Source organism: Nomascus leucogenys, chromosome 2 (genome assembly GCF_006542625.1).
Source record: "Nomascus leucogenys isolate Asia chromosome 2, Asia_NLE_v1, whole genome shotgun sequence".
Classification (NCBI taxonomy): Eukaryota; Metazoa; Chordata; class Mammalia; order Primates; family Hylobatidae; genus Nomascus; species Nomascus leucogenys.
This window is the reverse complement of record NC_044382.1, coordinates 134791813-134818381: the sequence shown is the minus strand read 5'-3', so window position 1 is coordinate 134818381 and position 26569 is coordinate 134791813. Positions and strand designations below refer to the sequence as shown.

The 26569-nt window shown below is 44.2% G+C and overlaps 1 protein-coding gene across 1 annotated transcript in view; it reads left to right on the top strand.

Moving 5' to 3' along the window:
* MARCHF3 (membrane associated ring-CH-type finger 3) overlaps positions 1-22455 on the top strand; it is a 158953-nt gene extending 136498 nt beyond the window's left edge. The window contains exons 4-5 of the mRNA XM_003259906.3: positions 11837-12046; positions 19390-22455. Coding sequence (XP_003259954.1) covers positions 11837-12046; positions 19390-19548 — 369 coding nt within the window. The 3' untranslated portion in view covers positions 19549-22455. The remainder of the gene's footprint in view (positions 1-11836; positions 12047-19389) is intronic.
* The last annotated feature ends 4114 nt before the right edge of the window (positions 22456-26569 follow it).

The following is a 26569-nucleotide window of genomic DNA, read 5'->3' as shown; positions in this document are numbered from 1 at the left end:
GTCTGTGAGTTTTATAGCAAAGTGATCTACAAACATTAAACATAATCAAAGGAAGTAAGGCAAGCAAAATAGGGAACATTGCCCTCTGCTCAGATAACACAGCGAGGTGTCTTCACCTGGTAATCTGATATTCTGGGCCCCATACCCAGTGAAAGACATCCAAAAGGTCCAGGGGTGTGGTTAACACAGATGGCTGGACAGAAAGTGAGAGATATGAGGATGCTACTAATCTAGATGTGAGGATGCTACTGAGGGACATGTCTGAAATCTTGAAAATCATGAACAGCTTAGACAATGTGAACGGGGAGTGCCTCACACATTCCAAATTATTTAAATGGTGGTGGGCTTCCTTTGAAATTCAAAGAGAGAGTTTAGAACAAAAATAAGGAGATACCACCTCCATCGTGGTGCATGAACTTAAGCCGCTGCCTCAAGTGGAGCCTTGAGTGATTCCTAATCCATTAGTTGCTAGGATGTATCTAATGTCAGCCAAGTCAGCCAGGCCCTCCTAAATATGTGGGTCCCTTTTAGGCTATAGGGACTGCAAATCCAAGAGTTCCTCTGTTTTCATGGTCCTTCTATTTAGAAGAAATTTCCCCTTTTTCAAAGTGTTCCCATTCTTGCTTACTTTGGGAGCATGTGGTGACATTGTCTGCTCTGTCGTCTGTTTTCCATGTGCATTGTATTTCCTTGAAATCCCTCCACCATACTCTGCTTGGATAGTTTTCTTACTCACATTCTCACTATGCCTGAGGCACACAGATATGTAAGTGTAGTACCATTTTGAAAACCTGGTTTTGAATGTTATTTTTTCCTCTCTATTCCTTCAAACATCCCTATTATCAAAATAGAAATTTATTGTTCATATTCATGTTCTTTATCATATTCTCATCTTTTGTCTAGTGCTCTAGCGGGGGGTCTTATTTGGTACACTGTCCTGGTACAGTGTATCCCATGATCATGTACTTCTGCTGGAGGTAATTATTCAAATGTTCAGAAACCCAAATTCCAACAGCAGTCCAACGGAGTGGTCATTAGACACCAGTAACCTTCCAGTCGGAGGGTGAGTAAGAATTAAAATGAAGCAAGATCAGGAGAATGAGAGCTGCTATTTGTGTTTATAAAAGACCATACAGGGCCAGCCACAATGGCTCACACCTGTAATCCCAGCACTTTGGGAGGCCAAGGCGGGTGGTTCACTTGAAGTCAGGAGTTCAAGAACAGCCTGGCCAACATGGCAAAACCCCATCTCTACTAAAAGTACAAAAATTACCCGGGCTTGGTGGTGCATGTGTGTAATCTCAGATACTCAGGAGGCTGAGGCACGAGAATAGCTTGAACCTGGGAGGTGGAGGTTGCAGTGAGCCAAGATTGTGCCACTGCACTCCAGCCTGGTTGACAGAGTGAGACTCCGTCTCAAAAAAAGAAAAACCACACAGTGTGAATTTATTGTTCCCAAAATAAATAATATCTACTTTTGGCACTATGCATTTTATCAATTTCTTCTAAAAACTTCTGTTTCCTTGCTCTCCATTCTATCTTGGTTATCTCATGTTTCTTGCTTTACATTGATCAGATATGCCACATAATTCTGAAGTATCTTCTTATATTTCAGATAAGCAATCTCCATTTGGCTGTGATCACTCCTATGCTGTAATGATCTAAAATAATTAGAGAGAGATTATTTTCATTTTGTGTATGTCTGAAGTTACAAGTGAATATATAAAATGATTTGCCATCTAATACCGTTGTGCCACTGATCTAATCTTTGGAAAAATAAACCATTGGTGTGAGTGTGTGTAGCATTTGTTTAAATAATGTCAGAGCCAAATTATAATGTCCCAGGCATAAGCATAGTATTTATGGAGCATTATAGCCCATTAATTGGCTTATTGGCCTAAGTCCTCCAGGGAGCATCACAAATCTCCAGGGTGTCCTTGAATATGACTTTATGCTTCAGCCAGATCACAGCTGTGAGTGCCAAAGTAACTGCTATGCACGTGTGTGGCAAAAATTACTGTATTTAATGGGAAGAGTCCAAGCAAATGGTCTTATATATGCATTTCAGTTATATTCATTTGATGTCTACCCAAAGTGATCCTCTCTGGCTTAGAAGGATTTGTTTATTTCTTCAGCTAATATTTATCAAGCACAAATTAGATATTTAAGAAATAGGAATGTAGCTGTGGAAAGGCCAGAAGAATCTCATGTACTAACAGAGCTTCCCTGCTGGGGAGGAAGGAACAGAATGAACAAGTAAATAAATAAACAAGATTGTCTCTGGTAGTGGTGGTAAAAGCTATGAAGCAATAATCGAGACTTTGTGGCAAAGAAGAACTGGGGTGAGGGTTTGTGTGTGCTGGTTTGTGAAGGCCCATCTGAAGAGGTGTCATTCAAGCAAAGGTACAGCTGATGAGAAGGAACCTACCATGGGTAGAGGAGTTCCAGGCAGAGGAACGGCCACTGTAAGGCTCTGAGGCAGAAGCTAGTCTAGTGTTTCTGAGGCAGGAAGAAACACTGCAGGAGAGCATTGCAGGAGAGCTCAAAGGAGCTGGGTACCAGGTGCTTAAACGTTTCTGGACCCTTTGGCAATGTGTTGAAGTGCACGGATCCCTTCTCAAAATCATGTTCTTAATTGCATAAGATAAAATACACAGGAATGCAAAGGAAGCCATTTACACTAAAATACAGGTATCAAAATATTTAAAAGACACAGTTATAATATAAAATGTAAATGATTCTTTAGCATGTTTTGTTGCAGATCTAATAACTAACATTAAAATAATGATATTTCAAGATATCTGCAACAATTGTTACGGGATACGAAATTTCCGTATTTCTGTTTCTACTGGTGACAAAGTCGCAGGTACTGCTGATGCCACCTAGATTTTCTGCATCGCTCAATGGAATGTTCTGTTTCAATTAGAGTTTGTGAAAATAAAGATGTGATTTTTTTTTTTCCCATTCAAAATCATAGATCCTGTGAATCTTATCTGTGGACTCCAGGGTACAAACACGTGGGCTAAACTATGCAGGACTTTGTAGGCCATGGTGAGGTGTTAGGCTAAGGGTGATGGGGAGCCATTGGGAAATTTTAAACTAGACAAGTGTCATGATTTGCTGCTTTATAGAAACTGGATTCTAGGATAACAGGAGTGGAAGGGTGAGAAAGTAAGGAGACTATTACATGGTACCATCTTTTAGGTAAAAAATGAAGAGGGTTTGGAAGGGAATAGTGGTGACCAGAGAGAGCAGTGCAAACATACTCAAGATGTATTCTGGAAGAATTGACAGCATTTGCTGATAGACTGGATATAGGGGGAAGGGGAATGAAGAAAGGGAGAAATAAGGATGGGACTGAGGTTGTTTATGAGAGCCACCAGGTGTTAGTGTTGCCACATGCTAGTATGGGCCACCCTGAGAGAGGAATCTATTTGTGGGTTAGTTGGAATGGCGGATGGTGAATCTCGTGTTCTGCAGTGGGTCTTGTAAAGCTTGTCATGTTTGCTGCCCAAATGGAGACATATCAAGTAAGCAGCTGGGCACACAAGCCTGAAGCCTAGAAAAGGGTTGTCCTGAAATCCTTTAGTCAAGCCTGATGTTTTGAACTAAAATGAGAACTTAAGAGTTCTCTAGCATTGCTCTGACAACAAGAGAAGCTGCTTCACCACTCCGTCAAAGCCACAGCATCCTTATTCTGTTGAGGTAGACTCCCATTTTTTACTCCACAACAGAGCTAAAGAACTTCATAAAGTCACACAGCATTTGGGGGGAACAGAATGTGGGGCAACCGGAAGTGGTGTCCTGTCCCCTGCCTCCGAGCCCATATCTTATCCCCAGCAAGGTGCTGCTTCTCCAACTTTATCCGTTGCAGGAGGGAACAAAAATTGGGTTCAAGATTTTATGTAGTGTGAAAGTAAGTGAAAAGAAAGAATTGAAAGAGCATTAGGCTGGAGGTTTCAAATACTGGCTCCTTACCATGTAACCCTGAACAAGGAACTTAACCTCACTGAGTCTTCATATCCTAATCCAAAATGGGAATAATAACAACACCTGGTGTTCCAAATTCAGTACAAATATGTGGTACATCGTAGGCAATGAGTACGTATTTTTCATTGAATTGGAGTTGCATAACTTTTAAGAGGACATGTGGTATGTACCCTTCTCAATTATTTCAAGGTAGGTTTCTTCTAGAAAAAAAAATATATATATATATATATATAGTAATTGTGACTAAAACAGCACAAGAGATCTTGAATAATTTACTAGGTTTCTCATATGACTTCATGACCTATGGAAAAATAGATGTTCCATGGTTACTTACATTTTAGGAAAAAAAGCTTGAATCAAAACTACAGGTTTTTCATCTTGTAACAACAAAACAATGTGTAGATATTTCTCTTGGAAACCTAAGAAGGGCAATAGGTAAGAAATGGTATCTCTAGTCTAGCAGGCTAAAAGCAATTAACTTGACAATTTGATGTTTATATGTATGCCAACAAAGTTTCTCCTTTCCAATCAGTTTAACTAATACTATACTAACTAATACTATAAGATCATTTCTGGTCAGACGTAGTGGCATCTCAGATGTTTATTCATTCATTTTCCTTTTTTTAATCAAGACATATTTTTTAAATCAAGATTTTTTTTAAATCAACACTCTTGTTGCCCAGGCTGGAGTGCAATGGTGCAATCTCAGCTCACTACAACCTCCGCCTCCTGGGTTCAGGTGATTCTCCTGCCTCAGCGTCCCAAGTAGCTGGGATTACAGGCGTGCACCACCATGCCTGGATCATTTTGTATTTTTGGTAGAGATGGAGTTTTACCATGTTGGTTAGGCTGGTCTCAAACTCCTGACCTCAGGCGATCCGCCTGCCTCGGCCTCCCAAAGTGCTGAGATTACAGGCGTAAACCACCACACCCAGCCTATTCATTCATTTTTGTTCAACGTCTACTATGTTCCAGTGCTGTTCTTAGATCAAGGCATATGAAAATAAACAAAAATAAACAAAGTTGAAGTGGGTAGCAATACATGGGCAACTAAACAGATAACTAAAGAAACAGCTTCGTTTCAGAGAGTGTTGTGTGCTCTTGAAAATACAGCTGAGTAACATTCACAGGTGCTGGAAGTGTTTTCCATGAGAAGGTGCCTTTTGACCTGAGACCTAAATAATGAGAAGCTGAAAAAGAATATGCGCAAAGGCTGAAAATGAAGGGAGAGGTAGCAGGAGACATGGGAAATGGTAGGAAGGGATGAAGTCAGGGCTTATAGTACCAGGTAGACAGTTTGGACTTAATTATGACCACTGGAGAGTTTTGAGCAAAGAAGCGACCTAATTTGATTTATATTTCTAGAAGCTCACCCTGACTGTTGTTTTGGGACTGGACAGCAGGGTGGCCAGAGTGGAAGCAGGGAGGCTATTGCCTCCCAAGTAGGAGATGATGGTGACCTAGCCTGGGATGTCAGTAGTGGGGCAGAGAGAAGCAGCTAGATTCCAGGTGTATGTTGCAGGCAGTGCCAATAGGACTTACCATGTCCTGGGCAAGTCCCTTAGCCCAGAAGGAAAGACACAGAATGGAACAGGATGACTAAGCGACAGGGGTGGATGGTCATTTACTGATATGGAAGAGACTTAGCAGAAAGGAGTTACGAGGTACGTGCTAATCAGGAGTTCTGTTTTGGACAGATTAAGTTTGAGTTGTCTATTAGTCATCTAAGCAGAGATGTTGACTGGGTCGTTGAATGGGCACATCTAGAGGTTTGGAGAGAGGCCAAGGCATGAGCAAATACTCTGTAAAGTTCTCCTTTGAGATGCTTTGTTACAAGCCTGGTTTGATGGATATCTGAAGCATGCATCTCCTAAGGTCCCCTGGAGTCAGAATTTCCTTCTGTGCATCTTCAGCTGTCCTGGAAACTCATTGACAGACTGTGGAGTTCAGGGATTTAAAACACTAGTGGGAGTTTGTTTTTGTTCTCTGCTTTGTTTCAAGTTAACTGAAAAGCATGATTTTCGACTTTCATCTTCAATTTTAAAGCATGCAAGAAACCTATCACTTGCCTTCTGATCATTACACTGCCCCCCTCACATTCCAACTCCCCAGATAAGCGAGAATTTAGGGTAGAATGTGTTGGGCTTGCAGAATAAGACCCATCTCAAGAAAGGCAAGGTTAATAACTCTGCCAAGTGTCAGCCTAACGGGAGACTCGGACAGATAAGCCAAAGTGAGTAAACATTGTGAGACTCTGCCTTCTCTTTTTTTTTCTTCCAGCTCCATAAATTTACTATGGTTTTCTTTCTATCAGTTTCTTTCATTCTTGTGATGGTTTCTCATTAAGGAGATTCATGGGGAAGGTTGTTATCGATCAGAGCTATTAGCCACCAGAGTGTAATCTAGTTCTAGTACAAACTGACCTGCACAGTGTCCTGTCTACCTTGGGGATTTAAGCTGATTAACTCAGAGCCTGGGAGGCAGAGTCTAAAGTTCTGTAACACAGCACCTGTGGCACCCCCTCTTCCCCACCAACCAGTAGGGGATTTAACATATTGACACTGTAATTAAATCCAAATCCACCCTTAACCCACCTTGAAAGTAGCCACTGGTACCTGGCTTACCTTAGATGTACATTCACAGCCAGTGAATGATGCTGTGGCAAGGTAGTAGAGTGCTGCTTTAATCCCCTCTTCTGTCTCGGCCCTTCAGTGCTGATTATGATGGGGTTTCTAGTTTGTTTACTTGTTGTACTTATTTCCAAGAATTGATCAACCTCATGGTTCAGAAACAAGTTAAGTGATTAGAATGAGATTTCTACAGAAAAATAGGTAGCTCACTGCTGGGGCTTTCAACAGCACGATCTCTGTACTGCATGTTTTTGATGGAACCAGAGAACAAGATGCCAGAAGGGTGCCCTTGGTTGCCCACAGAACCCCTGGCAGCCATATGAGTGGGTCCACCAGGAGAAAAATGCCACAAAAATTACTAGTCTCAATCATTGACCTTGGCTTTTAAAATATAGCTAACCACCAAGTATAAGCTGAGGACTAAAGTCAAACTTAAGACCCTTCAAGAATGGCATTTGAGCTGCAAAAGCTGTCCACAAGTGTGCAGGATAAATTAATTGGTATATCACACCAGAGGAACTTCGATAAGTAAATATTCCTTCTTGTACTGATAAGTACAATTAAGGTGTAACCATTTTCCTCCCCTTCCATCCAGCTACTTCCTGACTCCATGCTTTACTAAGAATTGTGATATAGTAGAATGGTTAGGGGCACAGTCTTTGGAGCTAGACTTCATGAACCAAAGCCACGACCAATCTTGTGTAAGTTATTTAAATTCTCTGTGTCTCATTTTCCCTATCTATAAAATGGCAGTGGTAATAATGATTCTAAGATTATTGAGGAGTAAATTAATTATTAGATGTAGCATATAAGATAGTGCTTGGCATATAGTAGGGGCTGAAGAGACATAAGCTCTTCTCATTCATTTAGCATGAGGTGCCTGATATGAGGCAGGCACTGTGCTAGACACCAGTGATGTAAAGGTAAGTTTTAATGGGAAGACAGACACACGAACAAGCCTGCCTTCTGCCTCTTCCTGTTCTTTATTAATGCTTAGGAGATGAAGATACTACTACAGAACAGGTATAATAGTCAATGTATATGCCCCATAACTGATAAGAAAGGTAGAAGACATAAGAGCCAAAAATGTAATAGAACAATAATCGAGGAGGTCAACCCCTTGTCTATTATGAATTAGGTCACAATGCATGATAATGTAGCTGAGATTAAACACCCAGAAATTAGACCTCATCGTAGTTTGGCAAAAGAATTGACACAGACCAGAACAAGAGCCTAAGAAAATTTTCTGAAACTACCGTGATCACATCCTGGCCAGTGAACTAAACGTTCAGTTACCAGATGTACCCAATAAAACAGCAGGACTTAAATGTGTCCCACCTAACTGAAAAGTTAAAAAACCTTGCACACGCAAGCATACACACACAAATGCCATTTGGTACAAAAAGAAAATTTTAGTAGGAAAACAAGGAAGAGACATGTGAGGCTGGTTTAAATCTCACCTCTGATACCCACTGCCTATCTCTCCTTAGGTGAGTTATTAAACTTTCTGCTCCCTGGTGTTTGTATCTATAGAATGGGGATACTGTTATCACCTACTACATAGGACTGTTGTGAGGACTCAGTGAGATATTGCATAATAAACTCCAAGCTGTAGCACTGAGCCTGCCCCAGCCATCTCTCAGTAATAGCTGTTTTGCTATTTTAGTTTGCTGTGCGCTAGCTAAGCATCTGCCTCCCCTGACAGCCTTGTCTGTCCCTCTCTCTCACTCTGTGTGTCTGTCTCTCTCCCTGTCTATCTGTTTGTACACAAGTGATTTATATACATATATTTATGCAAGGAATCCATGTTTATTTTACAAAAACAAGAAAATAATGTACAAAAAGTTTTAAACCACTCACAATGCCACCACCAAGAATAGCTATTATTTTGCTAGGTGTCCCCCTGTCTCTGTGTAAATATGTCTTACATATATAGGATCATACTATACAGTCTTTCCACTAGAAATTTTTTCTGCTCAGCAGTATGTTATGTCAGTAAATATAAAATGTACATTAGCATTTGAAATTGCTATTAATATGTGGTATTCTATGTTAAGTAAATTCCATAATTTATTTAGACAATTCCATATTGCTAGAAATGTAAGCTGTAATCAGATTTTCTCTGTTATAAACTTTGCTTGTATTAATATTCTGTGTCAATATATGGATATATCTGGATACTTAGTAGCTCTTACCATGGCCAAGGGTAGTTTTTTCTTTTCCTTAGTAAGGATGGATGATTGCTACTGATCTTTCTCACAAACCTGCGTTTGTATAATAGGTAAGTAACATTTGGAGCTCTGCAGAAGATACACAATTTAACATAATAGTACCATGTAAAGTACTCCATACCTAAGTACAACCAGCAGCAAACAACACAAAGAGTAAGCCGAGCCCCCCAAAACTAGAGTTAACAAGGTGCAGAATTCATCTTATTGGGTGATCATGGGCACATAAATACGGAAGATCAAAGAACAATTAGAAAACAGGAAACTGGAAACAAGCAATCATAATCTCTAGTTTGTCTTTGCACATTTATTTTGCATCAGGCAGAGATAAACATTGATTCATAATTACCTCCTTCCCTCCTTCCATATCTAAGTCATTTCACTGGGTAATGTCAAGGGCCACATAAATAAGTAAAGTACTAAATTAGTTTTAATAAAATGCATCCAGAATTCCCAAGCAAAAGAAAGGAAGGGAAGTCTTAGCTAAAGAGGTCAGCGTTTTTGTGGACATCAGTAGCATATGTATTCAGGGCCTACTGTTCCAAAATGGAAGTACAGAGAAGAGTACACCAGATGTCTGTCTGCTTCCAGGGAAAACCCAAACCACGAGGAGAATTGGGTTGGTTTGCTATAATTTGGTCACCATTGTTTAAGAATCTGTATGTCTAAATGTCTTGCGATTTTAATTTTTGAATATTCACTAACATTTAAATAAGAGTAGAGATCTCAATCCTCTTCTCAGTTCAGCTTCTGAATCACCTGGCAGCATCATTTAACTTTACTGAGCCTCTGTAAAATTAAGATACAATAATGCCCTATTTCTACTCTCCACTTGATAGTGATATTCCCAGTACTTAGGCAAGAACATGTTAATTAATAAGAGCTCTTTGAATTTCTTTGAAGCTGCTGAGATGTCTGAGGTGGCATGACAACACATGGCAGGATTAATATCATTTGCACTTATTTTGGTATTTATATTAAATATAATGCAGTATTTAAAATCACAGACAAGTCAGCTCTCCATTATCTCTGTTTTAATATTTGTTTGTGTCCACTTTTGAGGTGAAACTGACTGTATTCAGCATCTCAGCCCATGTTTAAGGTGGATTGTCCCTGAAAGGTGGAATGTTGGGGATTCATGCAAACATTTGAGGAAGGGCACCTCCCAGAAAACTTTCTTTGGTGCCTTTTACCTCCTGCCTCTTTTACTCACTCATTGGGGTTTTGCCAGGCCTTACACTGCTCTTTCCTCAACTTCTTTCCCTCTTTGCAGCTTTTCTATTTTGTCGTTCCATCCTTGAGCATGGCCTTCCCCTCCCTCTCCTGTCAGCCCCACCCACTCCTGTCTCACCCATCATGGCCCTTCTCTTCCTCCCAGTGGTTTTGTAGGATTTGCTGCCCTGGCCCCTTGGGCTGTCTCCTCGGTGGCCAGTGCTCCTGTTTGGCAAGCTAGCTGTGTGGCATTGCTGGGCACGCATCAGCAGACAGTCAATGCTAGGTCCCTGTTTGTTGGTAGGGACAAGATGGAAGGCAGAGTGTACCAGTGTCTCTCCTCACCCCAACCCCATCGTCTGTGTTTGACCCCACTCCTTCTCTGGACTCCTTGGCCTCTGTCATTACTACATGGAACAGTGAGATGGGAATGTCAAATTATCTGTAGAGTGTTTCAATGCTAATCTGAAGAAAAGCTATCAGGCCTCATTACCCATGTGAATTGACACCATGCAAGCACTGAATTAAATCTATTGTTGAATGGATTTTGGAAAGCATTATAGCAGGCATTAAGCAGGTACCCAAATGGGAGGACAGCCATCCTATTTTCCTAACTGTAGAAATTCTCTTTAGTCTTTCAACAAGCATGAGGTTTTCCTCATCCTTTTGGGGATTGGTTCAGTCAAGATGGTTGCATAATCAACATGTCAGAGGTGGTCCTAAGTGAGGAGGTTCAGGATCCAAAAGCCAAGAGTGGTCATTAATGAGTTCATGGGGTCAGGTGAGTATTATTCTGTGTTGGGTATCCCCAGGACCATCCTCAGGCTCAATTATTCACTAAAAGGACTCACAGGACTCAGAAAAAAACTGTTATACTCATGGTTATGGTCTATTACAGCAAAGGGATACAGATTAAAAGCAGAAAAGTGTGAAGGTGCATGGGGCGAAGTCCAGGAGAAACAAGACACAGGCTTCCAGGTGTCCTTTCCTAGTGGAGTCAAACAAATATGCTTAATTTTTCCAGCAATGATTTGTGACAACATGGGCGAAGTATTTGCCAATCTGGGAAGCTCACCTGAGCTTTAGTATTCAGGATTTTGACTGGGATCAGTCACACAGACATGCAATATCTGCATGACTGACCTCAGCTACTCAAACTCCAGGCTCCCAGGGCAAAAATAGGTGTTCACCATAAATCACACTGTTGGCATAAAGTGTCTGATCATACTAGTATTGTGGCCTAAGGCCTCTGGCATGCAAAATACTCTTATCAGGCAAAATATTACTAGGACTCAGAGCTCATCTCTCAGAAGCTGGTCAAGAGCCGGTCCTAAAAACAGGCCTGTCTTGGGAATGTGCAGGGCTTGAGCAACCCAACCCTTTCCAGCACACATTCCCAGGGTCAAGACACTGGAAGGCTTTGAACACATGACTGAATTTCTCCTACCTCAGCTGTCACCTTCCAAGTGTAACATTCTCTCTTCCTTCCACATGGGATCATTGTGATTCAGAATAGTAACGACTATTTTCACAAAAAGTAGGTCATCTACAGCAAGGACACTATAAATTATTATTGTTATTTGTATCATTTCATTATTATTCAGGGGGTGGAGCATGGGAATGAGCCCTGAACACTTCCTTGTTATCTCTTAACAAGTCAGAAATGCCTTTTCCCAAAGTTCCGAAGGCAAAGATAACTTCAGAACAGCATGTCTCCACTCCACACTGGCATTTAACCTTCTCCCCTGCTCTTCTCTGTCTCCCTTTACCTGGCAGTGGCTGAGAAACCCTGGCCCCCAGCATGAGAAGCGGACTCTGTTTGGCGACATGGTGTGCTTCTTGTTTATAACTCCCCTGGCCACCATCTCGGGCTGGCTGTGCCTGCGGGGCGCTGTGGACCACCTGCACTTTAGTAGTCGGCTGGAAGCCGTCGGACTGATTGCACTCACTGTCGCACTCTTCACTATTTACCTCTTTTGGACACTAGTAAGTATGGGCCATGGCTGGGGTTCAGGCCATTTGGAGCTAGCAGCCTCACAGCTGGCATAAGCCTTTCCTCTTGTCTGTAACACATCTCACCTGCCTGGTGGAAAACAGACCTTCGATTGCTGGCGGGAGCATGAGATTTAGTTTATGACTACATGTGTGTGTGCGTTTGTCTGTGTGTGTGTCTGTGCTGCTAAGGCAGATCACATAAAGAAAAAGTTCAGCTTCTCGGTGTCCATCAGTCAAAGACACAGACACATCTTGGACGTTTCTCTCCTCTAGTAGTCTAGGACTCCATCTGTTATGAGGCTTGGCATTTTCTTTCTCTTGTTTATGTTTCTCACTTTTGCCGGGATTGTAGTATATTATGAATGATGCATTTGGCTGCTGTTGCTGTCACTGCCTGCACAGATCATGAATCCTCCCTGCTGGTTATTTCCTTCTTACGTCCTGACACAGCCTAAAGTCTTTGTTGGACGTGGAGCCGCACTTTGCCTGATGATTATTCTGTGTGTTGGGATATTGACTCTGCTGCCCATGAAAGCACTAATTTGTCTAGCTGAGAAGCTGCCACCAAAGAAAGACCATTTCTCAATAAGTGTTCTTGCTGTGTGTGAGGAAGAATTTTTACATATCCCTTTTTTCATTCTTTTAACTTCATGCAGTAAGGTGATTGCTCGAGTACCAGTTGACAGCGCCCACAAAATGCAACATTTGATCTCTCTCCTTATGCCTTCCTCTGGGAGCTGCAGGGAAGGACATCACTGTCTTCTAGAATATTTCCAGAAGCTAGGCCCCCTGCTTCCTGGCATTACTCTCCTGTGCCTCCTCGTTTCTAATCTGAGCACGTTCCATTGTTATTCAATATGTATTTCCTGTCTAAAGTGTACCATTCCCATATCCCATAGCACAGTGTCAGCATGTGGAAACTGCCTCTAGCACACACTTCCTCCCTTTCTCTGTCTCCCAGACCCTGTTCCTCCAGCTGCCACTCCCACGACCCTGTTCATTTCCCTCTTCTTCATCATAAGGCTCTTCCAGCTCTGTGCCTCCCCTCCAGTGAGAGTGTTCAAACAGTAAGAAGATACATTTCAGTTTCAGTAAAGAGGGAGTGTTCTAATGCTAAGAACTTATCTGAGTCTTATGGTAAATTTAGACATTCTGTTCCCAGGCTAATGAAGCCCCAAGCAAAACTATTATTGCCTCCTTTAGAAGTCTACGCTCCCAGCTGGGTGCAGTGGCTCATGCCTGTAATCCCAGCACTTTGGGAGGCTGAGGCGGCCGGATCACTTGAGGTCAGAAGTTCGAGACCAGCCTGGCCAACATGGCGAAACCCCGTCTCTACTAAAAATACAAAAATTAGCCGGGCATCGTGGTGCATGTCTGTAATCCCAGCTATCTGGGAGGCCGAGGCAGGAGAATTGCTTGAACCTAGAAGGCAGAGGTTGCACTGAGCCGAGATCGTGCCACTGTACTCCAGCCTTGGCGACAGAGTGAGACTCCATCTCAAAAAAAAAAAAAAGCCTATGCTTCCAAAGTGCGTCCTGGTTCATTTTGAATCAGGCAATGAAGCTGTTCCAGAAGTTTCCATTGTGATGGGAGGAGGGTTAGAAATAAGAAATGAAGGAGTCTAAGCAGCACCGTCTAACACCTGGTCAACAGCACCACCCTGGGAAAGTTATTTGGCTTCTGTGAGGCTCAGTGTCCTCATCTGTCAAGTGGAAATAGTGGTAATGCCCATCCTGCCAAATTCCCCTGGTGTTATGAGATTTAAGTCAAAGTGTATATGGGAAAGTACTTTGGAGAATAATATAAGTTCTTGCCATGTTTAGAGGTTTTCTAGTCTATAATTTTTTTTAGAAGAGTGCCTATGATGAAGGATGGATGAAGTGAGCTTAAATGCTGGGCTTTCAAAACCAATGTAAGGCCTTTATGAAATCCTGCTTTGTAAAGCATACACTTATCTAACAAGAAAGTAACAGGGTGATAGGTGGCTGGAAAAGAAGGAAGAAAAGAAGAAAAGAAAGAAGGTTATCTCAAGACAAAATGGATGGGACCTTGTTTCATCTCCCATCTCAGGTGAAAGGAAGGTTTGGGTAGAAAAGGTACCTAGACTAGGCTCTTTCAGGAAAATGGTAACATACTTCATTCCAGTAATATTTCTCATGGGCAGTGCTATGCATGCATTTAGAATCCAAGGGCCCTGTGTTTAAACTCAAGATTTATCATCCTAGTAACAGTGTAAATTCAAATAGGATACTTAACCTCTCTGTTCATCCTTCCTCTTATACAAAAAAAATACAGGACATAATTGATAACCGCTGGGTCAATGGGTTATTGCAAAGATAACGTCTGAGAACAGACATGCAAGCCCCTAGCAGAGTGTTGGCCCCAGGCTCCTTCCTGCGGCTTCCCTGCTCCCCCAGCTTCCACCCTCCCCCTGCCCTTTATAGAATGCAAAGTAGCAGGAGGGAAAGAAGGCATCTCTCCCCTTTGACTGGTGTGAAAAACGTGCTGTGGAGTCAGCTCAGCAATAGGTTACTGAATATAGAATAACTCCGTCCCAGATAAATGCTGTACTGAGCGGCCCTGGCAAGAGCCGTAATTCAGAAGCTGACAGCACTTGGAAACTGCCCTGCGGCAGAAACCCATTGTAAACAAGCTGTCAAGCTTAAGGAGAATATGCTGTGAAAATGTCTTAGATAAACAAACACGGTGTCAGTCCAAGCCTGGCTCCTCAGAGGAGCGGTTCCTGGAAGGGCCTCCCTGGTACTGTGAAGAAGGACGAGCGCTCACACTGCACACCTCAGAGTGCTTTGGAGTTTCTCGCAGGCACACATGGCCATGCGGGTCCAGCCTCGACACACCCTCAGGGAGTCCCACCTTCTGGAACCTGCTGTGTTCCAGAAGCACACCTGGGCCCCAGGAGGCCAGGGCCTTGGTCAGCTCCACCCTAAGAGCCCAGGGAGAGGTATCCTAGAAACATCACTGTCCACGTCACGAGTGACTTGAAGCCCGCAGACAGACACAAAGAGAGCTGGCTGAGAACTCAGTCCACATTAAACATGAAGAAATTGTCGGTAATGGACTTGGTATCAGCCCCAGTTTGGAGTTTGGAGGAGAATTGAGGCACCGTGTACAGGATGTCTTTCCACTCACTGCATCACTGATGCAACCGGTGTCCAGCACAGAAGGGAATGAATGAGCGACCCGGTTCCTCAAAGGCTGACTCCCAGTCCCATGGTTTGATTGTTTAAATTCTTCTTATAAAGGGGGAAGCGCCAATGGAATGCTGTCCCAACAAGGCTCACTGTGGGGCTGCTTTAGACACATCCCCCACACGGCCTACAAGCATCCTGAGGGTATTCAGCGGTATTTCCCCATGACCAATTCACTCCTATACTCCTTTTCCCCAGTGCAGTCAGAGATAGATAAGTGAGCTGGGCACATTGCTGGGGAGGCCGTTTGCCAAGACCTGGTCCCGTCCATATCCCTAAGTCACACCACTTCCAGAGAGAAAGGGCAAAATCAAAATACGTAATCGGATGTCCCAAAGTCTTCTGTGACTTTTTTTTTTTTTTTTTTTTTTTTTGAGAGGGAGTTTCGCTCTTGTTGCCCAGGCTGCAGTGCGGTGGCGTGAGCCGAGATCGCCGAAACCTCTGCCTCCCGGGTTCAAGCGATTATCCTGCCTCAGCCTCTCAAGTAGCTGGGATTACAGGCATAGGCCACCACGCCCAGCTAATTTTGTATTTTTAGTAGAGACGGGGTTTCTCCGTGTTGGTCAGGCGGTCTTGAACTCCCAGCTTCAGGTGATCTGCCCATCTCGGCCTCACAAAGTGCTGGGATTACAGACATAAGCCACTGCACCCGGCCGCCTGCTGTGACTTTATAGCACACCTTTGCCCCAGCCGCAGTCACCTCCCTAAAGGGAAGAGTGGATGCTAACATTTTCTAACCCTTCTCATAATTTTCATGCGATCACAACTCTTTGTACAGCAGACTTGCCCATGATAGGAGGTTAGTTAGATGAATAAACTAGAAAGTTCAGGAAGCCCATCCCATAAGGAGTAGTATTTTTCGAATAGTAGCCCTATACACTCTTCTTCCTCTCTCCTAAACTAAAAAATTTAAGAAATATCTGTGTAATTCCTAACATTATTGTTATAGCGTCTTTTTATTTTATGTTTTCTTTTTCCTTGCTGCCTTCTTCTTCTAAATTAGACCTCCTTTCTTTCCAATTATATTGCATTGCAGGGATGCAGTGTCTTGGAGCATCTAGAGAAGTAGTATTAACCCAGGGCAATGCAAACCTGTGGTCTCCTTGGCATTGTGCTCAACTGCCTTTATTTTCCCTGACAAAGAAGCATCTTCTTATGTTGCTTTCTTCTTATCGATTGAATTTGCCTGCAGACTGTGGTGATTAACCACAATTAAAATAGATTAATGTATAATAAGATCTCATCTGTTTGCCTACACAAGTGGGCTGAATTTTTTAATTTCCTGGCCAAGGAACCGGGAGACGTGCTAAGTCGTTGACTCCCTTGTTCCTGGAAGCAGTGCGTCTCAGGCTTGAATGCACATGCGGATCACCTGGGGATCTTGTTAAAATGCACTCTCTAATTCCTTAGGTCTGGGTGGGGCCCAAAATTCTGACATTCTAACAAGCTCCCAGGTGATGCAGGCTGCTGCTGGTCCAGGACCACACTGAGAGCAGAGCCTTAAAGGAAATAGCCCAATCTCGCTCTGTCTCTCTCTTTTTTTTTTCTGTTACCCTGTATCTAAAGGGTGTCACAAAATTCTTTCTTATACTTAAGACACACAAAATACCAGCCCAAGAACACTAAAATGTATGCTCTGTGCCCTGTGCTAGGTGTTTTATATGCATTACATCAAATATCATTATTCACATCTTACAAACAAGGAAACTGAAGCTTGTTGACAGCAAATAACCTCCCCAAGTCACGCGACCACTAAATAGAGGATACAGATTGCAGGCCCGTGTGCCTGGCTCCGGAGCCTGCGGCCTGCACTCATAACTACTTCTCCAATTACTAATGCCAGTGTGCACAGCTCTCAGCATCATGGAAAAGGGGACTCTTGATTTGAAATCCAGCTTTCCCGTAATGTTCCCAGATTCCAGACTTCTTATATTGCCAAATTTCCTTATTAGTATAATACTTGTCTGCATTCCACCTCTTTCCTGCTGTTGGCCCTGAACAGCTGGCTTCCCAGCCTGCCTCTCCTACATTCGTGAGTGGCACCAAGCAGCATCAGGACAGAATAGATACAAGAGAATCACGCTTGAAAAAAAAACCAAACTGATCCACTTTGGCATGTTCAGGGACTTTTGGAGAAAAGCACATCTGTGTGAGTTTAAAAGCGTATATTTTCATACTCAACTCTCTCTGGCACTCGGCCCGTGGCATCTGCTTTCTAGCCTCAGAAATTTAAATAAGTGGCCTTGAATTTCATGATCCTGCTGTGAAGACTAAAAAGCCCATTCTGATCAAGGTCCTGCACTTTCATCTACTTCCAGAAACTCGAGTCCAAGTCATCAGGCCAGCCTACTTTCTGACCACCATAGACCTTTAGTGGGATCAACACAACCCACCTACTCCCAGATCATTAAACAGCCCAGACCTGATTTGTCACTCCAAGCTCATGGGCTCCTTCCTTTCCAGCACTTACCTACACATCAGACTCTGAATTTCTTGGACAGTCCAGCCTTCTCCAAAACAGACTACAGGTTTAAGCATCTCATTCCAATATATGTACATAAAAAGCAAGCACCTCGGCCGGGCACCGTGGTTCATGCCTGTAATCCCAGCACTTTGGGAGGCCGAGGTGGGTGGATCACCTGAGGTCGGGAGTTTGAGACCAGCCTGACCAACATGGAGAAACCCTGTCTCTACTAAAAATACAAAATCAGCTGGGCATGGTGGCTACTCGGGAGGCTGAGGCAGGTGAATCGCTTGAACCCGGGAGGCGGAGGTTGTGGTGAGCCGAGATGGCACCATTGCGTTTCAGCCTGGGCAACAAGAGTAAAACTCTGTCTCAAAAAAAAAGAAAAAAAGGCAAGCATCTCTCAGGCACAATTATGTCACTGCTTCTACCATCATGTATTATATGAGAGGTGTGGTGGGGCACAGTGGCTCACGCCTGTAATCACAGCCCTTTGGGAGGCTGAGGCAGGCAGAACACTTGAGATCAGGAGTTCGAGACCAGCCTGGCCAACATGGTGAAACCCTGTCTCCACTAAAAACACAAAAATTTGCCAGGCATGGTGGCGCATGCCTGTAATCCCAGCTTCTCAGGAGGCTGAGGCACAAGAATCGCTTGAACCCGTGAGGCAGAGGTCACAGTGAGCTGAGATCATGTCACCGCACTTGAGCCTGGGTGACAGAGCAAGACTCCATCCAAAAACAAAAAAAAAACAGGCTTAAGTCTGAAGCAGTGTTGCAATCAGAAAATATAGGATGCTTATTCACTCATTCATTTACTCAGCAAACTCTCTTGAGCAACTTCCTAAGTGCAAGGCATTGTAACAGGTGCTGGGCATGCAAAGATGAACACAAGACAACCCCTGCCCTCAAGATGCTTCTAGTGCAGGGGGAGAGAAAAACATGCACAGTGCTGTTCAGGACACTCAGTGCCACGTGGGTAAGCTTGAGGCACAGTGGGCACCCAAGGGAGTCGTGCCCCACCTAGCCTGAGGCTCAAGAAGATTTATCAGGGGAGTTAGTGCCCATGCTGTGATTTCCTTACTGGAAGCTATAGAATGCTGGAGCTGGATGCAATTAGGAATCACCCATTGGTGCCACCAAGCTGTTGTGCAGGTTGTCCACAGGACAGTACAAAGGGTGTCCTTCGTATCATAGTATGGATGGGATCCTTTGAGTTGTGCAGGGTCTAACTTGCAGGAAGGTTCATGAAGCCCTAGCATCCCACTCATCTAACAGAAGAAGGCACCAGATAGGTGCATTGCCAAGGTCACACAGCTGGGCGAGGGCTGGTATTGTATCCACCACTAGTCCGAAAATAAATCCAAACTCAGAAAGAACCTCATTTTCCCATTTATATCCTGAATTTACCCAGTATGAGGAGGAACAAAGGAAGCCACCATGCAAGCCCTGCCCATGTGTCCACACATAGGGTGCTCTTTGGCTGGTGGCCAATCTCTCAACACTCACTGCGTGCCAGAGCCATTTTCCCAGGGTTCTTGCCCTGCCATGGTGCTTCCAGCTCTTTGAAGCTCTTTCAAATGACATATTTGTTTCTTGTATTGATTATCCACTTCTCCTGACCTGAATTCTTTTCTCTTACTTTTCCTCTCCCACCCCCAGGTGTCATTTAGGTACCACTGTCGATTGTACAACGAGTGGCGTCGGACCAATCAGAGGGTGATTCTCCTCATTCCAAAGTCTGTCAATGTACCTTCTAACCAGCAGTCCTTGCTGGGCCTCCATTCAGTCAAGAGGAACTCAAAGGAGACAGTTGTTTGATGTTTGTATGGTTGGTTGGTTGATTCATTGTTTGGGGTTTGGAAGTGTCTGCACTGGGGTCATGCACTGAGCCACCCCCAAGCCCTTCCTTAAGCCTGTGGGTCTAAGAACATCCAGAGCACGTTAGCACATCACCCCAAGCAACGACCTCCGCCAGAAGAAAGCAAATGCTGTTTTACTTCAAATCATGGATGCTGCAATCATATGATATTTGCTAAGCTGCCAAACATGTTTATTTAGCAGATACTGTATGGAATTTTCTGAACACCTCTTTAACGTATGAGGAAGGTTGTCCTGCTATGGATGCAATTCAATTCTTCCTTTTTTATTACAATTTCAAACACACACACATATATATATATATATATATTAAACTTAGATGATAATCAAAATCAAAAAGCCAACATAAAAACTGGTTTCTTGGTTTGGTTGGGTCTTATTTGAGTTAATTTGTTTCTCAGTTTCTCATATGGATTCTTTGGGGTACTTTGGTAGCCTGAGTGGTCTTTTTCATCTCTTTCGCGTCCAATTCTCAAGGAGACAGCATAACAGATGCAGAACAAGTCATATTTGAAGAATGTTTTGTACTAAACTTCATTTAATTATCCAGTTTTTAAAGGGAAAAAGGGCGTGGCAACTCTCCACACAGTGAGCTGTTTATTTAAATATCATTAAGGAGAAAAAAATACGGTGAGAAGCTCGCTCCTTTCAACTTGTTTGGTACTGACAGCTGATAGAAGCTATTTTCTAATAATAAACATCCAGTGTGTGAAAGACAAAACCCACTGATTGCAATACTCTTTTTTAAATCATAAAACCTGTGAAGTTTCCCAAAGCAGGTTTTAAAAGGAAAAGCAAAAAGGTTGGTGTTCTCACTCACATCTCATTTAGTGCATGTCTTAATTCAGCATTCGTAATGAATTGGAGGATCATTAGACATTTCTAGGAACCCTAGACCTGTTTTGCATATCAATTAGCATTCCCATTGCTCTACTGAATTTCTAGCTTGACAGGTAGATGTGGCAAAAAAAAAAAAGCCTGTCCTAGCAGCCCTGCACTTATTCTAAGACCCCTTTGTCTGATTCTTTAAAAAGGAGCCCCACACAGTGCCTTCCCCCAACCATGAGCCAATTCTGTCACAGTCCGAAATAGACTTTTTCTAAGCGTTTCGTGTCCCTCTTTTATCCGTCGCAGTGTAAAGGGTCTGATCCGCAGCCTGCATTGTGCGCGCACCGAGGCAGGAGCGGATGTCTTCTAAGGAGAGCGCTGGCTGGGGTTGACGCTCAGGCTCCCGGCTGTCCGCCCGCCCACAAGCGGCGAGGAGGGGCGGAGCCCTGCTTCGGGAATGCTTAAAATATGGAATTCTAGAACATGACCCACATTCTGAGTATCACTCCAGCATCTGCCTTGTGCTCCCCAAGTGGGAAAACGAGAAGTGCAAAGGAACAGGCAGCGAGGAGGGTAGCAATTTTTGTCTGCAAATTGATGGAGCTGATGCAGGTGTCCCCTTTGTAGGCGAGCCCTCCATTCACTGGCTGCCCCCAGCGCTGCCTGGGGAGGGAAACAGCTGTACTGCTCTCCACTGCAAAACTCAGATGTGCTTTATGGCTTGTGACAATAGATTTCCTCCCCACCAGGCTTCACTTGGACACTTCAATTCCAGTAATATATGTCTCAGCCCTTCTGTTTACTCGGCCCTGCTCACCCCCCTGGGCTGTCATTAGCTGCACCACCATCAACCGTTTCTTAATTGACCTTTTTAAAATGCTGGACACCACCGGCTGCACGCAGCTGCCACCCATTAAATTTCCAGAGCCAAGACTCCAACTTGGTAGCTGGTGAATTGCGCCCTGTAATATACTTAATAAATGACGTCCACCCAGCCTTAGTCCCTGAGCTGTCAGGTGAACCCGTGACACCTCTCAACTGAATGGCACAACATTCATGAGAGAAGCGTACCCTTTCTCCCTGCTTCTTCCATGAATTAAGGAAGCAGCGGATTTCCAGGATGATTTCCTGTCTAGGTTGGCTGCAGAGAATTCCTGCCATCTTGGTTCATGAGATGAGATAGGACATCATCAAAGGCAGCCAGGTCCCAGGCAGTTCAATGGGGATCCTGCATTAGGAAGGGTTTTGCACATTAATACTGTGCCTGTGCCACACCTCTTTCCTTCGTGTTTGCATCCCTGCCCTGTGAAGTAAAACAGAATCCAAGATGCAAGGAGTAGATGGAGTGTGGGGTGGTGGCAGGACACCTCTGGCAGCCAGGCAGAGCATCAGTGCCTCCCTTCCCAGGTCACCGGCTTGGGACCTCCTTGTGAGAGGCTCTGATCTCCATCGGCATCAGGGCCCATAGGGGATTCTGAACTCTTGGAGGATATTTCATCCCCTCCAAGCTTTGCCCCATGGAAAGGGCTACACCTCCTGCAGGAGGGGAGCCTTTTGTTAATGGGTATTAATGGGTAAAGAGGCACCATGCAGCCTACCAGCACCCTTGCTAGCCTAGTCCTCTTCCTGTGCTTCTTTTTGAAAGATCAAGAATGAAAAGGAAGAGATGAGGAGTGGGGTCCTTTACCTAAAGGACCCTGGTGGTTCATTACTTCTCTTTCACGGACTTTTTTTAAAAACTCCCTCTCTTCCACACTCCTTGCTGTGATTCTGTCCTAATCATTCTTCTTGAGAATATCATGTAGAGATAAATGTGTGTCACAGTGAAGCCAGAAGGTGAATTAACAACTAAGACAAATCCAGCATGCTCTTGCCTGCCCTGCGTGTGTGCACATTTGGGGAAGGACGGAGGACACAGGGCATCGACACAAATTCTACAGCTCCTCAGAGAACACAGCAGAGACTCAGATGAGCTGTAAAATCCATTAAGGAAAAATAAATGGCATGATTTGGAAGTTACTTTCATTTGTCTTTCATTGTCCTAGTCTCCCCTGCCCCAAGTGCCTGGGCTCTGCCGTGGATTGTCACTTTCAGTGGGGCTGTAGCCATAGGCATTTCATTTTCAGTGAAAATAACTCATCTGGGGCATGGAGGAGCCAAAGGAGAAAATGGAGGTGAAATTGCAGCCCAAATGACCCCGCACTTGGGCAAGCAGCCAGCTTCCGGTTCCACTTCCTCCTAGGTCCTTATTGTTCCCGTCGGGACACTGACCCTGGCTGGGCTCTGGGTCTGCGCCTGCACCGTGCACCTTTCTCCCATATTGGAATCCGCTCAGCCTTGCCTGACACTCCACACAGCTTATGGAGCTGTCCACACTAGGAAACGACCCATGGCCCAAAGAACCTGAGTAGGCAAGACAGCTAGGAAATGAAATCAGGAGATACTTCCTTTCCACTTCAATCCAGAGTGTTCCTAGAAGCTGCCTGAAGATCTGCCACACAACTCGTAGTCCCTAGTGCTAGATGAGAAATGTAGAGTTGTGATTCTGATGCCTGAAGTAGAATGGGAGTTGAGCCAGTGCATGGGGACAAGGTTCAGGCTTATTTTAGGACAAGAAGTTAGGGACCATGATGGACCTGGCTTGACATTATTCTTCCCAGCCAAGCATATGAGGACCTGCTTTCTGGCAGACGGACCACATGAAGCCTGGTGCTGCTGAGGTTGGAGTCATGAGAAGTTGGCACTGTGGCTTGTGATATCTAGGCAACTGCTAACTCTCTCAAAATGTGTCAGTTCTGCAGAAATACATGGGCTATGATCCACCAATTTTCTTTTTTTTTTTTTTTTTTTTGAGACGAAGTCTCACTCTGTTGCCCAGGCTGGAGTGCAATGGCACAATCTCGGCTCACTGCAACCTCCAGCTCCTGGGTTCAAGCAATTCTCCCACCCCAGCCTCCCAAGTAGCTGGGATTACAGGTGCGCACCACCACGCCCAGCTAATTTTTGTATTTTTTAGTAGAGACGGGGTTTCACCATGTTGGTCAGGCTGATCTCGAACTCTTGACCTCGTGATCCACCTGCCTTGGCCTCCCAAAGTACTGGGATTACAGGCGTGAGCCACCGCACCCGGCCTCTTTTCTTTTTTTATTGATGCCTTCAGATGATACACTCCCCTTTTTTTGGCTTCACAAAAGTCTCAGTGTCTAGGAACTGGCTTTAGGACATTTTGCCTTCCCCTTGCTATTTAAGTCATTCTGGGGTGATCCTGTCTCCTCTTCCCAACATGATAAAGTAGAAGAGAACCAGCTAGGGAGTAAGGCTACGTGAAGGCTTTTTGTGCAGCTTTTTTTGAGACAGGGTCTCCCTCTGTCACCTAGGCTGAAGTGCAGTGGCACAATCTCGGCTCACTGCCACCTCCACCTCCCAGGTTCAAGAGATTCTCCCACCTCCGCCTCCCAAGTAGCTGGGATTACAAGTGCCCACCAACACACCTGGCTAATTTTTGTATTTTCAGTAGAGACAGGGTATCATCATGTTGGCCAAGCTGGTCTCAAACTCCTGACCTCAAGCAATCCATCTGCCTCAGCTTCCCAAAGTGCTGGGATTACAGGCATGAGCCACCATGCACAGCCAAGACTATGTGAGTTTGAATCCTGGCTCCACAATGCCCCAGCTGCAGATTGTGGACAAGTGACCCCATCTATCTAAGCCTCAGTTTTTGCTTCTGTAAAATGGAGAAGTATCTACCTCATATAGTCCTTGTAAGATTCACAAGGTTTAGATCCCGCTTCACAGATGAACAGCGGTGCCATTCCCTTTCTATCCTTTCACTCACTGTTGCTACCATCTAGGTTATTTTGCCCTAGCCAGGATTTCAAAGAACAATTTTAATAATCAATTTGAAAGACCATAAACAAATTGTTTTAACTCTTATTCAAAAGGAAGAGGGATTAATTTTAAATAATCAACAGATACTTATTGTGCACTGTGCTTGGGAATAAAAAGAACTATTAAGATAACTTTCTGGAGGTTGAAATTACTGATTTGATTGAGATCTTTGAATTATGGGTAGATTTTTGTTTTCCTTGTATTTCCTGATACCGAGACCTAGGGTTAATTGAGAATTCATTACGGATTAAAATTTGCTAGTTCTGGGTCTAGTGCTACAGAGGAAAACGAATATAGCCCATCAGTTGTCTGTGTTCCCAGAAATGAGACATTCGTGAGTCACTGAGCTCATACATCCAGTGCTTTCTTGAGGCTCTAAATTCTGTGCACAAAGACAACAGAAGGAGAGTTGGCTCAGGGAGCCCTGCTTCGTTATGAGACACTCTCTTTTTTGGAATACACTTTTCATCTGTCAATCAGGGCCATAGTTTTCCCATCAAGGAAATGAATATATGAGTCTTTATCAGAGGTTTTAGCTTCTCTGTGAACATCATGTGCAAAGAATTAAGTTAATCTTACATTTTTGGGCATGACACTATTTCTGTGACCATTAGGTCCTTGTTTTTTATTCCATAAATACATATATAGTGCCAGGCCCTTCCCATGAGCCACGCACTATCCAGCACTTTGATTTTTTTTTTTTTTTTTTTTTTTTTTTTTTAGACAAAATCCTACTCTGTCGTCCAGAGCTGGAGTGCAGTGGGGGAATCTCAGCTCGCTGCAACCTCCGCCTCCAGGGTTCAGTCTGTGACATCTGTTTCTAGGGCCCCTTGAAACGGCTGTGGGGGCCCAAGGCTCCTTCCTTAGCTTCCCGAGTAGCTGGGATTACAGGCGCATGACCAGCATACCCAACTAATTTCTTTTTTTTTTTTTTTTTTTTTTTCAGTAGTGGCAGGGTTTCACCATGTTGGTCAGGCTGGTCTCGAACTTCTGAGCTTGTGATCTGCCCACCTTGGCCTCCCAAAGTGCTGGGATTACAGGCGTGAGCCAACGAGCCCGGCCCTATCCAACACTTTAAAAATTACCTCCTGGCCAGGCGCGGTGGCTCACGCCTGCAATCCCAGCACTTGGGAAGCCTGAGGCAGGCAGATGGCTTGAGTCCGGCAGATGGCTTGCGCCCAGGAGTTCGAGACCAGCCTGGGCAACACGGTGAGACCCCCAGCTCTCCATAAAATACAAAATATTAGCCAGATGTGTCGGTATGCACCTGCGGACCCAGCTACTCAAGAGACTGAGGTGGGAGGATCACTTCAGGCCCGGAGGTCGAGGCTGGAGTAAGCCGAGATGGCGCCACTGCACTTCCTGCCTGGTCAACAGAGTGAGACCCTGTGTCAAAAGAGAAAAAAATAAAATTACCTTATTTAATCCTCATAACCTAACCTAGTGCCACGTAACAGAACTTAGTGGTCCAAAACAACTGCTTTATTGTATCTCATTATTCCACGGGTTGATCTGGCCACAGCTGGGCAGTGCCTCTGCCAGGTGTCTTACACAGTCCGACGGCACAGTGCTACTCCACGTGGCCTGCCTCTCCACGTGGCAGCTGTTTGTAGGACCCCTTGAAATGGCAGTGGCAGAGGCCCAAGGCTCCTGCTTAAACACGGGGCTAGGCAGTCCCAGGGCAGCACTTACTCTGTATCCTATTGGTCAAAGCAGTCACAGGCCCGCCTCTTGTGGGAGGAGCTACACGCAGACAGGGCGGGACAGAATTTTTTGGAGCCCGACTTTGCGTGTCAGTTACCAGCCCATTTTAGGGATGGGGACACTTCTAAAGAGGTTGTTAATTGCCCAGGGTAACAGAGCTAGTAAGAGGCACAGCTGGGATTCAGAACCATGCAATCAGAGCATGGACTCTGCCACTAGTTTTAAATATTTTCCCTTTCACTTCTAATCTCCACTCCTATCTCCTTCCTTCCTCCATTAGGCAACCACTCTCTAATATGTTTGATATTATAAATTGAATATGTATGCTTCTTTGCAAAACATATTGTTTTGTGAGTATGTCTTAATTTACACCAACGATATTACAACTGTCCTTTTTCACTGAACACTGTTTCTAAAATGCCTCCATGGATTCAATACTGGGGGTGGAGCCAAGATGGCCGAATAGGAACAGCTCCGGTTTCCAGCTCCCAGCCCCAGCGACACAGAAGACGGATGATTTCTGCATTTCTGCTTGAGGTAC